The sequence below is a fragment of the Zootoca vivipara genome, chromosome 6 (genome assembly GCF_965207765.1).
Source record: "Zootoca vivipara chromosome 6, rZooViv2.hap1.1, whole genome shotgun sequence".
NCBI classification, from domain to species: domain Eukaryota; kingdom Metazoa; phylum Chordata; class Lepidosauria; order Squamata; family Lacertidae; genus Zootoca; species Zootoca vivipara.
Window position 1 is genome coordinate 76,163,247 of NC_142589.1, and position 15,727 is coordinate 76,178,973.

Genomic DNA, 15,727 nt, shown 5'->3' on the forward strand with positions numbered 1-15,727 from the left:
TTTTAGCAGAAACAGCATGCACAGAAACAAATGAAGGACAGACTACAGCAGAGCCTGTAGGAAGCTACTTCATTAGGCAGCTCTCCCCATGAAAACTAATGACATCATAATTATTAAGACGTGCCAGGCAACAGAGAGCAAGGATGCAAGTAAAACCAAACATTGCCAGTTCCTGCAGCGGCTCTTGATCTAGGGAGCTTTCGAGCCCCCGAGTCCACAAGCTCGGCTTTTGACATTTCAGCTCCCAGCTCTCAGGCAAAAATATTGTTTGTTCCTGCACAAAGCCAACTCATTTTCCATCTGGGACTTCAGCCAAGAGTCACGACCCAGACGTTAACCCCTTCCCAGTCTCTTGCTTTGGCAAGCTTGCCAAGATTTGTCTTTCTCACAAGCAAACAAAACCGTGCCAGCGAATAGAAACACTGGAAATTGGACAGGCCTCTCGGTTCTGACCCAGAAGCTTAGGGAGGGGGTGGCGGGGGGAGAGATAAAAGAAGCAACTAGCCTAGGAGAGGAGAAGCAGCACCCCGTGCTGATGGCAAGGAGTTGAGTGAGCAGGCTGCTCTAGCCCAAACTTTGCACATGAGAGGCAACCTAAGCATGGAAGGTTAGATTATGAGATGCATGGGGCTCTTGCCAAAAACAGCAACGTTGTGCAAAGTTCTCCCACTCTGTAACATGTAGTAAGATTTACCCCATGCCCTTGTCTCAGCAGGCTGAACGTTCACAGCGCTGGTAAGGGAACACAGAACCCAATAATTTCAGGATTCTGGCTATGTTTTCCTACATGTTAGAGGGGAACTGGGAAACTTGGGTGTGGAGCTGCCCTTATCTGTGGCAACCCAGTGTTTCTTATAACATACAGCTCCATCCTCAATATTAAGCGGGATTTAAGACTCGAATGGCTTGCCAGAAGGGGCGCAAAGATAGTCCTTGCATCACATCTCAGCTGATTTTGGCAGCGCAAGTACCAGTGGCCAAGTAAGAACTGGCTTCAGTGGCAGAGGACACACTTTGCATGCCAGAGACCCCAGGTTTGATAACCACCATTGCCATTTAGAAAACCCATCAGTAGCAGAGCTGCTGTCAATCAGAATAGACGAGGTATAGCCAACATGGTGTCCTACAGTTGGGACTGTCATCTCCCAATCATCTCTCAGGAATGAGGGAAGTTGTGGTCCAACCACATCTTGAGGGTACCACCATGGAATAGATGACTCAAATGGGAGAGGGCCTGTTGGTCAGGCCAAAAGGTCTGACTAGCCCAGTGTTTTGTTTCCACAGCAGAGTACTTCTCAAAAAACTTACAGCAGGGCACAACAGCAACAGCCCCTTTCATTCTGCTCCTAGCATCTCATAACCAAGGTAGGCAGTTTCTGACAATACAGAGATGTCATTTACTTTTTGTGGTTCAAAGCCGTTGACAGATCTACCTTCCATAAAAACTGACTAGATAAAATGAGCCAGTGACCTGATTCAGGGTTTTGTTTTCTTTTTAAAAAATATGCTCAGTTTCTGCACAAACCTGGAATGAAACCCCAGGCCTGAGTCCAGGAGTTGGGCACTTCAGTGCCTGATGCTCAGGCAAACCATTTCCCTCTCAGCCCAGCCTATTTTCATAAGGTTGTGACAGTTCATCCGTCATGCTTAGCTACTTGGAGGAAGGGTGGGAACATAACAAATAATTTAGGACTGCTACCCAATTACCGGTAAATAAATCTTAGTGGATTGACTGATTGATTATATTTACATACAAGTAAAACCAGTGTTTTGGGAAGCAAAATCATACTTTATTTGTGTTTAGATGATGCATCATCTTAGAAGAGACATTTCCTTCTGCATGGGAGTAAAAGTCAGTGTCTCTCCTAAGATGGTTCTTACCATCTGCAGTTTCTTATAAGTCCTTGTTTCTCTCTGTGTTTTAATTTGCACATTTTTGTCACTTAAAAGCCTTATTGGAGACTTGGGTCTCCAGCTGTTTTTGGACTGCAATGCCCCTCATCCCTGGCAACTTGGTCCAGCTAGCTTGGGAAATCCGGATCTAACCAATTAAAATTGCAGCCCTAACATGTCTAGCCTCTGAAACACAACAAGCTATAAACAGCTTTAAAAAAACACGCACAACAACTTTTTGAAGCAACTTTATTCTGATCTAGCTTTGATGGTCACAACATATAATACTGTCAACCAGGAGGTTCAATTGGGGCTATACATAAGCTTCCAAAGTTTGTTCTGCAAGTCCACAGACTCCACAGGTCCTCAGAGTTGAGCAAGTTGGGAGCTGCTTGCTTACACAAAAAACATTAATCGTCATGACCAGACATGACTCAGCTGAGGTTTTAAAGGCAAAGGGCCTCTGGAAAGGCAACGCTTCAACTTGCGCCAACACAGTGAACAAAACCACATCATTATATGCACCAGAACAGGCAACACACAGCCAGCAAGCAAAAGCAGTTCCGAGATAATAACTGGGAAAGGGAAGATTCCCCCCCCCCAATAACCCAATGCAAAACTTCAAAAACAGTCCTTGTTAACTTACAATTAGAACCAGCTTCTTACTAGCAAATGTTTCAGCCTAATTTTGGTTCCTACGGTGAGGAAAGGTGCGGGGGGGGGGGGGTGAAGGGAGAGAATCATGCTTGGCTTAGGTAGAGTCTACAGAATTTATGACACAACCAACCAAGTAAACATCCCACTTGCCTAAGGCTTCAAATAATGGAGAGGGCTTTGCCAAGCTCCTGGAAAGTTCCCACATGGGGCTACTTTTGCCTTCTTGTGTCACAGGCTGCGCAGGCCTGGCCTAGCTCCACCCAGCTCCTATCACCACTCCTGTCGCCCATATCACTCCTTCCCAAGCTCCCATGCCTATCCCTTGTCCAGCAACAGTACCTGTGGTAGGCTCCAGTTCTCCAATGAGCTGAAAATACTCCCAAATCTATGGTACTCAGCCGAAGGATCGGAACATACAAGGTGGTTATAATGCTTTAATGTGGGTCACACCACCCACTTGCATGGGTGCTTGGGTGCTTTCAAGGAGTGTAGGAGGGTATGAGAGACAAAGATGACGGGAGAAAATGTAGGGGCCAAAACAGGAAGTTGGAAATGTCCTTGAGCTAAGAAGTGCCAACCGGAGGCAGCAGTTTTAATAGGGCAATGTGCTCTCTGCCACACTTCTGCAGACACTAGAAACTTTGTTTTAAATGAACAGATCTGCCATTCCCACTGACCATACAAACGTGACTTGGTGCCCAGGGGCAGATGGGCCCATACTTCTTCCTGGGCAGCTCCCCACCTATGGAATCACTCCCGCTCTACTCCTCTTGTTTCTCACCTGAAATCAACTGCCACCCCAGCCCCGAGCTAGTCAGGATTGTAAGGCTCAGGACACCCAGAGTCTCCATGCAGCCCATACACCATTATATTATGTCACCCTGCCAGAAGCAATTTAAATGCTTTCTAACCAGTTAGACCAGTCAAAGTGCCAAAGTACACTGAGAAAAGGTCACCGTCCTCTATTCCCATGTGTAAAGGCCATGAAAACTATGCAACCTAACTGTGAATGGGAAGCAACCACCAATAACCCAGTCATTTGCTCTATAATCAAATGATTTCATAGGTGAGGGATGGCGGCTGCTGATCAATGGTTAGCAGTTTCCACAGGAGGCCAGAGCCAGAGACGACTGTGACAGACAAGCCAACTCTCTTGCTGCAGTCAGACTGCTAGACAGGCGAGGAGGAGCTGGAGGGTCATGCTCAGAGCAAAAGGCTGCCCAAGGCCAAGAGATCCTTTGCAACAGTCAGCAATCTGGGCCTCCTTACCAGCTCCAAGGAGCTGATGTGGAGCTCAGTCTTACCCAACCTAAGTGCCCTCTGGATGTTGTGGACTACAACTCCCATCAGCCATGGTGCCTATGGCTGATGAGAGTCGCACTCCAAAACATCTAGAGCACTGCTTTTTTCCAACTGTTGGGTTGCAACCTCACCAGTAGTAATATGACAGTTCTGTGGAGAAAGGGCAGCAGGGGAAGAAATTAAGTTTGTCTACATAAGCCATGCATGCATTTGACATCAGCAAAGATTGACTTCCAGACCAAAGTTGTTATAATGTTGTTTGCACATCCAGATTGCCATCTTTTGTATTGCTGCTACTGAATGGTGGATTTGTGGTATGGAACAAAAAGTCATCCTTTGTAACTGGATTAAACTGCCTTGAATAAACAGGCTTGGGTAAATGGTACAAATACTTCATTATTAGACTGTGCGCTTGCAGGGAGAGTCTGTCTTTTTTTGATCTATGCAAAGCTCTTCATTTTTGGGGGGGGTAGTGAACTGCTGTTGTTTTTTTGATTAAGCACTGTATAAATGTTAGTAGCAGTAGCAGTAACAGAAGCCTGTTTGCCAGTTTGAATCAAAGGTGGACCCTGAATCCAGTCAAACCTCACAGGTAGATGCAACAAAGGTCAGAGGAGGGAATGCACCCCACATTTCCGCCCTGGGCCTTTACATCCTTAGCTACAAGTGGGGGAAATTAATTTTAAGTGGAATGATAAGGATGCACAAGTGGGTCATGCCTTGACCCAAGACACTTCACACCAGCTGGCACCATCATTCTGTTTTGCAATAGCTTGCTTCTTCATTTGTGTTGGGTTTTTTGTGTGTTTTTTTAAAGACACAGGCAATCAGATGCAAAGAAGGACAAGCCATGCTGGGAGAATTTGCTGCCACTGGCAGTGCAGTAGCTGTGTGCTTAGAGGGCTTTAAAAAGAGATTATACAAATGTATGGAAGTGTTTCTGTGGCTATTCGCCACAATAGCTAAATGCAGCCTCTAGGTTCAGAGACAGAAATCACAGTCCCTGGAGTGGTCTGCTGCCTTCATGGGCTATGGGATTTCCTGAAGCGTATGACTGGAGTGGCCACTCTGGGAAACAAAATGCTGGACAAGATGGGCACTTCGTTGAACCTGGCAGAGCGATTCTTATGTTCTGATAAGACAGAGGAGCCCTGTCTTCCTTTGCAGCTGGTCACCCAGAAAGAGGACAAGAAATACTAACATCTACAGTCAAGAAAAAGCAAATCCTACATTGCAGGCTGGAAATAAAGAGAGGACTGTGCATCTTATAAGTCTGAATGCCCTGGGTATACAAGCACTGTTGCACCAACAAATGGCACTCACTTCCTGCTCTGATCTCAGCTGTGAAAAGGCCACAATTTGCACCTGAGCTCAGGTTGAATCCTGACAAGACAGAAGTACTGTTTGTGGGGGACAGGAGGCGGGCAGGTGTGGAGGACTCCCTGGTCCTGAATGGGGTAACTGTGCCCCTGAAGGACCAGGTGCACAGCCTGGGAGTCATTTTGGACTCACAGCTGTCCATGGAGGCGCAGGTCAATTCTGTGTCCAGGGCAGCTGTCTATCAGCTCCATCTGATACGCAGGCTGAGACCTTACCTGCCCGCGGACTGTCTCGCCAGAGTGGTGCATGCTCTAGTTATCTCTCGCTTGGACTACTGCAATGCGCTCTATGTGGGGCTACCTTGAAGGTGACCCGGAAACTACAACTAATCCAGAATGCGGCAGCTAGACTGGTGACTGGGAGTGGCCACCGAGACCACAAAACACTGGTCTTGAAAGATCTACATTGGCTCCCAGTATGTTTCCGAGCACAACTCAAAGTGTCGGTACTGACCTTTAAAGCCCCAAATGGCCTCAGTCCAGTATACCTGAAGGAGCATCTCCACCCCCATCGTTCTGCCCGGACACTGAGGTCCAGCACCGAAGGCCTTCTGTCGGTTCCCTCATTGCGAGAAGCCAAGTTGCAGGGAACCAGGCAGAGGGCCTTCTTGGTAGTGGCGCCCGCCCTGTGGAACGCCCTCCCATCGTAGGTCAAGGAGATAAACAACTACCTGACATTTAGAAAACACCTAAAGGCAGCCCTGTTTAGGGAGGCTTTAATGTTTAATAGATTACTGTATCTTATTTTTCTGTTGGAAGCAGGCCAGAGTGGCTGGGGAAACCATTATTATCATTATTATTAACCGCTGTTGTGCAACAAGCGCTGCTGGTGGACAATGCCTGTGACCAGACCTGCCCTGCAGAGCTTCTGACCCACCTAGCCAAGCACAGATGTACAGTAGTCCACAAGAGGCTCATTAAGCTTCCGGTTGTTGGGTGGGGGCTGTCATGCACCTAGAAGACCATAATGCTTCCTCAGCTTGTTGATTGTGGGATGGTGAGTCTCAAACCCTGCAGTCCTGTGTTCAGCCAACTAATGTCCACAGTGCTCGAGAGGGCTATCTGAGGGCAATGTGGGTGCTGTGTAAGCATTACATACTACCGGTAGTAGTAGCAAAGTTCAGTATTAATCCAGCAGCTGACTTCAGGGAGAGTACAATATTAAGAAAAATTCTGAGCTCTCTTAAAGCTCATGCAGTAAGCTGGCTTTCAGCTTTAACATCCTTTCTAGTTAAATGTGGTGCAAAAACAAAAACCAGACATTTCCTTGGTTCAGACAAGCAGCTGTGCCCTTGCGGATGGGCAATGATTATCTGGATAACAGGATCTGACAGGTGTCAAGGAAAACAGGACCCAAAACAGCATAGGCAACACATACCACAGGCGCAATCAGAAGGAACAGAAGAAAGTACAGCATTTATGGAGATGTCTGAATAAAGAAATCAGCCACAGCAACACCAAGAAACCCAAGAACGATACTTTTAAAAGAAAATACGTTATCAGCTATTGTTAGGACAGTACACAACCAACCCACCCACCTCCCTTCAGTGGCAGCCACCTAGTCGTCTCATTCCCAAATAAAAGAACCACTGCTTTGGCCCCTGCATGTGCAACTGACACAGTGAGAAGAGCACACTGCAGGGCAAGCTTTGTGCCTAGCTGGCATGCTGTTGTTGCAACCAACCCATGGCACAACACAAGTTGCATGGGTAGGATGTGTGACCTGTGTGCCAATGTGAAACCAACTGATGGATTTCTGGATACGCCCTGAGTGGAGACAAACACATGAAAAGCTTTCTTCTTGTCACATATCATTTGCATAATGTGCCAAGAGGATACCTCCCCTCTCTTGTTGAAAGCAACTGAAGGGTGTGGGAGTGCGAGCTGAAGGTTTGTCATATAATAGGAAGCAGTGAGAATGCATAATGAAAGGAAGGCTGCTTTTTCACAAATCACCTTGCATGCATGTGACTCGGTGTCTTAGCTCAGCCTTTGCAGGTTAAGTTAGGCAGGGATGGCCACCCACATATAGCCTAGAACAGGGGTAGGCAACCTAAGGTCCGTGGGCCGGATGCAGCCCAATCGCCTTCTAAATCCGGCCCACGGACGGTCCGGGAATCAGCATGTTTTTACATGAGTAGAATGTGTCCTTTTATTTTAAATGCGTCTCTGGGTTATTTGTGGGGCATACGAATTCGTTCTTTTTTCCCCAAAAAAATATAGTCCAGCCTACCACATGGTCTGAGGGACGGAGGACCATCCCATGGCTGAAAAAGGTTGTTGACCCCTGGCCTAGAACTACCACCCACTTCTTTTACTCCCTTCTTCCACTGCTGTATGTCAGAGGAAGCAGCAGCAAAGCCTTAGATCCTGCTATGTTTCTCCAAGTCATAAAATACAAATGTATGCATATTGTACATCACAGGGTTCAAAGCACTTCAGAACAATACCCAAGATATACTTACAGCAATCCTGTAAGGCAAGACAGTACTGTATAGTATCTTCATATGGTAGTTGAGGGGTGCTGATGTTGAGGGGTGCTGATGTTGAGGGACACTTCACCAAGAAAATGCAGTGAATTTGAGACAGAGGCAAAATTTGAATTGAGGACTTCAAATCATTGCAGCAGTTTGGACTAGATGACCCTTGGTGTCCCTTCCAACTCTATAATTCTATGATTCCATGTTTCTAGTTTTTATAGTTGCCCCTGAAGAATTTTTACACCAAATGTATTGGCAATTTTATCTTATGTGCACGTTTGAGGTTCCTTTTCCCCCTTTCAGTCCTGCATTTTTTACTTTCAGCCTAAATATAAACACTGCAAAACCATATAAGTAGTTAAAACTAGCATCAGTGAAAACAGACTGAAACTGGAGCAGGTATACAAATAAGATAGGGAAAAAGTTTCCCACAAAAACAATGTTCGACTACCAACAGAACTGTTGGCACATGCAAATAAAATACATTTGTTTTCAAGAAGGCAGTGCAGAATCCGTCAGAGAGCAAGCCCCAGATTCCTGAACTGAACAGGAATTTATAGCAAGGGGCTCTGAAATGCCATTAACCTGAGCAAAGGCCGAGTACAAGTGTTATGTGCATGCATTGCTGCTATAATCCGATTTAAAGGGGCATTTGATATTGAAAGCGAAATTAACAGCTCCAACTGTCCCTGTTTGAATCAATCACAGCTTTTATATGACAACCACTTCAATTAAGCCACACAGCCATCTGCAACAAAGCACCATGACCCACAACATACGGGCACTGTGCAACAAACATACAATCTCTCTCATAGTTACTAAGAGCTCTGGGGGTTTCCTGATACACACACAGTATTTTCAGAGTATTCTCCTGCTCCACTTCTAGTGGAGGTGGCTCAGATCATGCAGAGGAATAAGTGCAGCTAACTGCTGTACCAACTGGGAAGGCCATGGCTACTACAGGATCTCTGTGTATACATTACAACTCCTGCATACCTCATGAGACTTTATGGTGAAGGGCGGGCAAGAAATCCAATAAACAAGCAATAAAGCAAAAAGAGCTGCAAGGGAAACTTGATCTACTGACTTCAATGAAACCAGAAAATTGCCTAGCCCAGGGTTCCTTACATGTAGGCACAGACACTGGTTGGCTCCACTGAGTGATACAGGATGTAATTGTGTTGTGACTGTATCTGTAGCCACCAGGCATGTCTACTAGCAGAACAGGGAACTATTGCCTCAATGAAGTCCCACCACCAACAAGCAGCATTTTCTTATGGATAGGTGTCACTCTTCATTATAGTTTTTAAACCACATGCTTGTAAAGATGTGTTCGAAAACTAATAGGTGGCCACTCTAAAGGGTCAGAAATGATTGGGGGGGGGGGGTTCAAGCAGATATTGCCATTTCTGTCTATTGTGTTTTCTGCCTAAATACTGTAAGTGGGTTGTTGTCTTTTAACACTCCACAAACTCATCATCCTCAACCCAATGCACAACTGAAACATTTATTATTCTCATTACATTACAGTCATACCTCGGTTTAAGTACGTCTTGGTTTGAGTATTTTCAGTTTAAGTACTCTGCGGACCTGTCTGGAACGGATTAATCCACTTTCCATTACTTTCAATGGGAAAGTTCGCTTCAGGTTAAGTACGCTTCAGGTTAAGCACAGACTTCCGGAACCAATTACACTCATACCTCGGGTTAAGTATGCTTCAGGTTCAGTACTCCGCGGACCCGTCTGGAACAGATTAATCCACTTTCCATTACTTTCAATGGGAAAGTTCGCTTCAGGTTAAGTACGCTTCAGTTTAAGTACTCCACGGACCATCTGGAACAGATTAATCCACTTTCCATTACTTTCAATGGGAAAGTTCACTTCAGGTTAAGTACAGACTTCTGGAACCAACTGTGTTTGTAAACTGAGGTACCACTGTAATTATATTTGTATACCGCCCTATACCCGCAGGTCTCAGGCCAGTTCATAAGGGAAAAAAATCACAATATAAAAACACAAAATACATAATAAAAACAAGAACAATCCAATAATACCCCCCAACACATTTTAAAAAGGCATTTGATATCAATCAGCCAAAAGCCTGTACTGTATCTGGTCTACAGACAACCCTAATAGAATACAACATGATACAATTATGGTCTGCAGCCTCCCCCCCCCCCACTAAAAAAACAAACAGACAAACATTTGACATTAATGTAAAATCATGACCATGGCTTACTTCAGTTGTAACTATGGTTTGGCACCATGAGAAGGACTCTTGTCCTCTGCACTTTCCTTTCATCTTCTCTGCTTCAGCTAGTTAACTTCTGCAGTTAGTTAAGTATTGCTTTTATGTACACTGTTCTGATTATGCTATGTATAAGTTTTTCTAAATATATTAAGTACAGTACTGATGAAAACTAGTTACCGTTGCAGTTACATAAATCAGTAAATTATAGATTGTTTTTTCACCCTAAACCAAGGCTGCAAACCTAATTCCAACTGTTACTGGTTTGTGTGAAAGAGGAAATAAGTAATTGAGGAGAACATGAAGGGAGCAGTGAGAATGTAAAATAAAGATGCAGCTGTAGTTTGGCTTTATGCATAAAGCAATCAAATGTGTATTCATTCTCCAGTATGCAATGCGTTTACTATGGAAATTGCCTATAAACTATCATTTCAAGTCTTGTCCTACTGGCCAAATGTTAAGGGGTTCATTGAAAGTAATATAATTTATGAGACCACAACTGTTCTGTCACATACACTTCCTCCCCTGTTACATCTAACTTACCACAAATTAATTATAAAAATCCACATCTGGTGTGAGCCCATCAAAACTGCTCTCTGGGGGTCTTAGTAGACCACAAGCTGAACATGAGTCAACAGTGTGATGCAGCAACAAAAAAAGCTAATGCTATTCTAGGTTGCATCTAGTGTCTAGATCAAGTGAAGTCATGGCAAAGAGGAGACAGAGGAGATATGATAGCCATCTTCAAATATATAAAGGGTTGTCACATGGAGGATGGCACAAGCTTGTTTTCTCCTGCTTCAGATGCTAGAAGCCAAACCAATGGATTTAAGTTACAAAAAGGAGATTTTGGCTAAACATCAGGAAGAACTTTCTGATAATAAGAGCTGTTCAACGGTAGAACAGACTCCTCGTGTTGGAAACTCAGATATATAAGCTAGGCACCAAACAGCTCCTAAAAGCAGACTTACAGTCACCAAAATGGAATGCCTAGTTATCATTTTGGGGCCAGGCGGTTCAACGTCCTATTTTCCAATATAACTTTTTGGTTCCTGAAATTCATTCTGATAACGCAGATAAAATATATCAGATAGAATTTCACAGGATAGGGTATTAGTGTGTGAAAACAGTCGAGATACAAGGATGCTAGAAGCATGGTGGAGACCTCAGGCACCAACCTGGTGCCCTGGCACCTTCACTTGGTTGAAAGTGGCCAATAGCCAGGTGCAAAGTGCGTCTGAAACCTGGCAAATTTTGAGTGGTGATTAACTCTCCTTCCTTGGTGGTTCTTAAGCAGAGGTTGGATGGCTATCTGTTATGTAGGATCTAGCTGAAATTCCTGCATTGCAGGGGGGTTGGACTTGACCCTCATGGTCCCTTCCAACTCTGTAGTTCTATGAATCTATGGTAGGTAAGGCAAACCACGCACTTGGGGACAGAAAAATGACCACAGGGTCATTCTCCTTCTCCTAACATCTGTACATACACCTGGCGTTCCTAATAAAAGTATTTACACATATTTTCCTTTGAGCTCAACAAGTGTAAATGCATTCATTTACTTTCTTAAGCTCCACTTATCTCTAAACATCCACTTATCTCAAAACAAAGGCTTCAGGGAAAGTAAAGAAAAAGTTGGGACAACTTTACATTCTTGTTGAGTATGCCAATTCATGGGTGGAATTAAACATCACACTATTAGGATAGTTTTGTCAGTGCAAGCATTTCTCTTTGCCGGATGAAACACTCTTCTCTCTACTCTGCTACTTCCATGTGCTATTATGGGGATTTTCCCAACAACCCCTCAGAGACTATGGGAGTGCAGGGGTAGGCAAGCCCCTTGGTGCTAGTGGGACTTGCTGTGTTGACTCCTGCTTGCACACCTATTAAGTTGACTCTGACACTATTTCTCAGTTCTGGAAGATCAGCACAGGTATCGTCAAAAATATCATATGTAAATTTTAAAACTCCAATACAACGCACTTGCACACCATGCATACGTGCAACACAATCCTAACATCATGCTCTGCCACAGAACACTTGTGGTATGCACCATCCAAATGTACCCATGTGCTATCCATAAGAAATCTTGGGATCAGGCTTTTAGATTCCAAGGAATGTGTAAATTGAAAGAGGAAAAAATACACATGTAATAGGACATGCTCAGGAATGAAATATTCTTACCACCAATGTAACATTATTATCAACCAGGCATTCATAAGCTTTTTAGTCCTGTGCATAATACTACAGTATTCTTCATTATTGAAAAATGCTCAATGATAATGCATTCGCAATAATCCCAACTAGTGATAGGAATTATCAATAACAATAATAATACTTCACCATTTAGCTTTTTTTAAAAAAAAATCTGAACCTAGATAATGTATTTTTAATGGAGCTATCAAAACTCGACAATGCATACTGAATGCAATACTAAACCATAGTTTAGCACTACAAGAATAAGCCTAATTTCTCCAACCCAGGGTCACATGCTTCTTTCCTATCCTAGCCTCCTCTAGAAGACAGAAAGAAGACTTCTGTTTTAGATCAACCACATTATATTGTCCAAACCCTAACCATGGTTCATCTTAACCACTGTTAGTGACAACAGTTATGCCTGGAAGTTTCCTTGTTTCCATTATCCACAGTTTAGATGAACCAGTTTGTCCAGATTTAGACAACATGGCAAGCTGTGGTTAATCAAAAGCAGAAGGTTCTGTATTTCTACTCACAGTCTACTCAAAGAAGGGGGGGAGTGCAAATTAGTTTGGCATTCTGTCTGAATCAACCCATGTGCTTAGAATATCAGACATGAACCTGGAGCCCCAGATTCAATTCTGTGCTTAGTCACCAATTCAATGAGTGACCTTGGACACAGTTCAGTTCTGCAGCCATAAAATGGGAACATTAGCAGCATGCCTGCACCATCTGGAGCTGATGGGAATTGTAATCCAAAATATCTTGAGGGCACCAGGTTGGGGATGGCTGTTCTAGAACTTAGTCTGACAACTGAAATATGTTCCTCTTTTCAAGAGCAGGTCAATGCCTATTGCTTTGTTATTTCCTAGTTCACCTTGTATCGGCTTTCTGCTTTTATAGCATGCACTTATTTTTAATTGGATTGCATAGCTTTGTGTTTGTAAACCTTGATCATAAGACGCGTTGAGAGCTTTTGGTAGATAAGTGACTAACAAAGATAAAAGGAAATATTCAGTTCTCATACTATAAACCAATTGCCAATCCTCTGAATAAAGGGACTGGCTTGGACAAGTCCAGTCCAGCAGCAAGAAGGGAAAAAGGTCTCTAGAGAAGTTGGAACTTGCTTACCATGACGCCAAGGATCTTTGGGTTCCACAGCCCCAGACACAATGTCTTCATCGGAAGGAAATGTGACATGTTTTGCACCAGGTTTCAGTTTCCCATCATCAGCAGACAGAGAACCATGGCTTGTTTGGTCATCTTCTGGACTCTCTCCACTTGTTGCTTCCAAGCCTAAACAACAGTTCTGGGAAGAGGAGTCCAATTTTTCCTGCAAACAGTTGTTCTGTTGAGAACATTTTTCAGCAACCGTAAGGCATTCTCCGGCAGCTGTGACCAAAGGAGGATTATTACAGGCCACCTTATTTCCCAGCAACTCTTCCTGTAGTGGATGGCTCAAAGTCTCTTTCCCCGATGGCTGCAACTGCTCGTCTGCCAAATCACAGTGCTCTGTATCTTTCAAATCTTCCTTTGAAGAACATGCAGTAGAATTGCCCACCATCTCTCTGCCAGGATGGCTCCCTAGCGTGGGAGGGCTGTGCGTGAGGTTTTCTGTATTCTGAAGATGTGCAGAAAAGTCCAAAGCCTCTTGAAGTTTTGTCCCACCTTGACTGCCGTCCACTCGAGAGACAGCCCAAGGATCAGAAGCCCTTAGCAGACCCTCCTCTTCCTTCTGCACAGCAGGAGGTGGCAGCAGCAGCATGAGGTGGTCCCCCTCAGCAGCTTTCCCTTGTTGCTGCTGCATGGGGGAGACTTGTACACACTCCATGGCCAGGCAAGCGTGATAGGTTTCTGTCAGGGAGAGCTCTCCTTCTTCCCTTCTCATGGAGTCATTACTGAGGGGTCACCTCCTGTCTCTTTTTCACCTTCCCTCACCTGGCAAGAAAAGGCTCCCAAGGTCTCCAGACCCTTTCCTCCCAACAAGGGTGCAATGAGACCATGAATGATGAATGGGATCAACTGGAGGAGGATGCAGGGAGGACCCCTGCCTTTTTGGAACTAAAAAAAAAGAACCTTTACTTAGGGTTGGAGGAAAGCGATTGCTATGAGAGCAAGACAAAAAGGGCACTACTTTAACTGGGCTTGGGTCAATTTCTGCAAAGATTTGGCAGGGCACGGAAATATTTTGCTGGTCGGGAAAATGTTGACTGCTCCCTTGCCTGTTACGTTTTTACCCAGTAGGGATAAACAATGGAGTGTTAGTATACTGGTTGAAGAAGGACTGATTGGAACTAACACCTGCAGAATAGAAAGAGGTCCAACAGAAAAGAAACAAAATGGGGCCAACGTCTGCTCCAGAGGCCCAGGAAAAGAAATGCACACGTTCTTTGAGAAAGCAAGAGTTATCGTAACAGGAAATAGTCCTGTCTGAGTAGTGTAGGAGGCTTATGTACGTGTAGACTAAAAACACCTGCAGCATAAACGGGAATAGCTGGCAGAAGAAGGCTAAAAGGACTAGTGTCAAGCTGCAGAGGGAAATAAACCTCGCAGCTGCCCTGCTTTTACAGAAACGTGTGCCTGGGTATGCGTGGTAAGAACCAGAGAGCAATTAATGCCTCACGGGTAAGTAGGGACTCTCTGCCAAGCGTTTAAAAGGAACAAGGTGAGTGCCCGCTCTCTTTTTCAGTGTGCGTGTGCTGGGGGAGATGGCAAAAGTATACATAAACGATATCCTTTTGGAGGAAAGGCGATGCCTATCAAGATATCCAGGCTATGGGGTGGGATAGATAAACCGTGATTAGTGATGGAAAGTCGTAGAAAGGCTCTTCGTCAGTTGCTGAGGGGTAAGAGGGCCTTTGCTGATCCTCTGGCTCAGGGCTTTGGTGGTGGCTGGGTCAGACAGAAAGGGGAAGAGGAGAGGGCTGGCGGGGCTGCCTGAGCCGAGGCAAATACGCACCCGGCGAGGCTGAGGAGGGAGAGCAAAGGCGCGCGCGAGAGAGAGGCCCGTCCCGAGCGAGCGGCCCCCTCCCGCGCCGCCGCCGCTTCAGCCAGGGACGGACCCGAGAGAAGCCTCCTCGTCTTCGTCGTCGTCTTCTTTCGCCGCCGCCGCCAGCAGCGAGTACGCCAGCGGCCTGCGCATCCGCCGAGGCCCTTTCCACGCGTGCGGGTGGAACAGCCTCCGCGCCCACAGGAGCCTCCGCGCGGGGTTTCTCCCTCCCTCGGCTACCCAGCGGCAGTGGCGGCTCTACCTTCGTCTCCCTCAGCGGCGGCGGCTCCTCTGGCAAAACACCCACCTCACGCTCGGAGCCGACAGGGTCACGTGCCCCCGTTTCCGGCGCTCGGATTGGCGGACCGGCGGACGGCGGTGGTTGTTTTTTAAAAAACGCAGCCAACCTTGCCCCCTCCTTTCCTTCCCACACTCACTCTCGGCCCCCACCTTCCCTTTCGCCATGCGACAGCGAGATGGTTTTCAGCTACTGCACTTTCGACAACAGCAGCCTCGAGTGAGGGGGGGCGGGGCGGGGCGGGATAAACCTGCCAGTGCGGCTTTCCACGTGGGGCAGCAAAAAGTA

The 15,727-nt window shown here is 45.5% G+C and overlaps 1 protein-coding gene across 3 annotated transcripts in view; it reads right to left on the reverse strand.

Annotated features, from left to right (window-relative positions):
- The window catches only part of PPP1R37 (protein phosphatase 1 regulatory subunit 37), a 51,821-nt gene extending 36,333 nt beyond the window's left edge, over positions 1–15,488 (reverse strand). Inside the window, exon 1 of one of the 3 annotated variants that reach the window (XM_060275587.2) lies at positions 13,284–15,457. In XM_060275587.2, the coding sequence (XP_060131570.2) occupies positions 13,284–14,040 (757 nt within the window). In that variant the 5' untranslated portion in view covers positions 14,041–15,457. Of the gene's footprint in view, positions 1–13,283 lie in introns of all 3 variants that reach the window. The other 2 variants (XM_035117124.3, XM_035117126.3) reach the window with 2 other exon arrangements.
- Between the last annotated feature and the right edge of the window lie 239 nt (positions 15,489–15,727).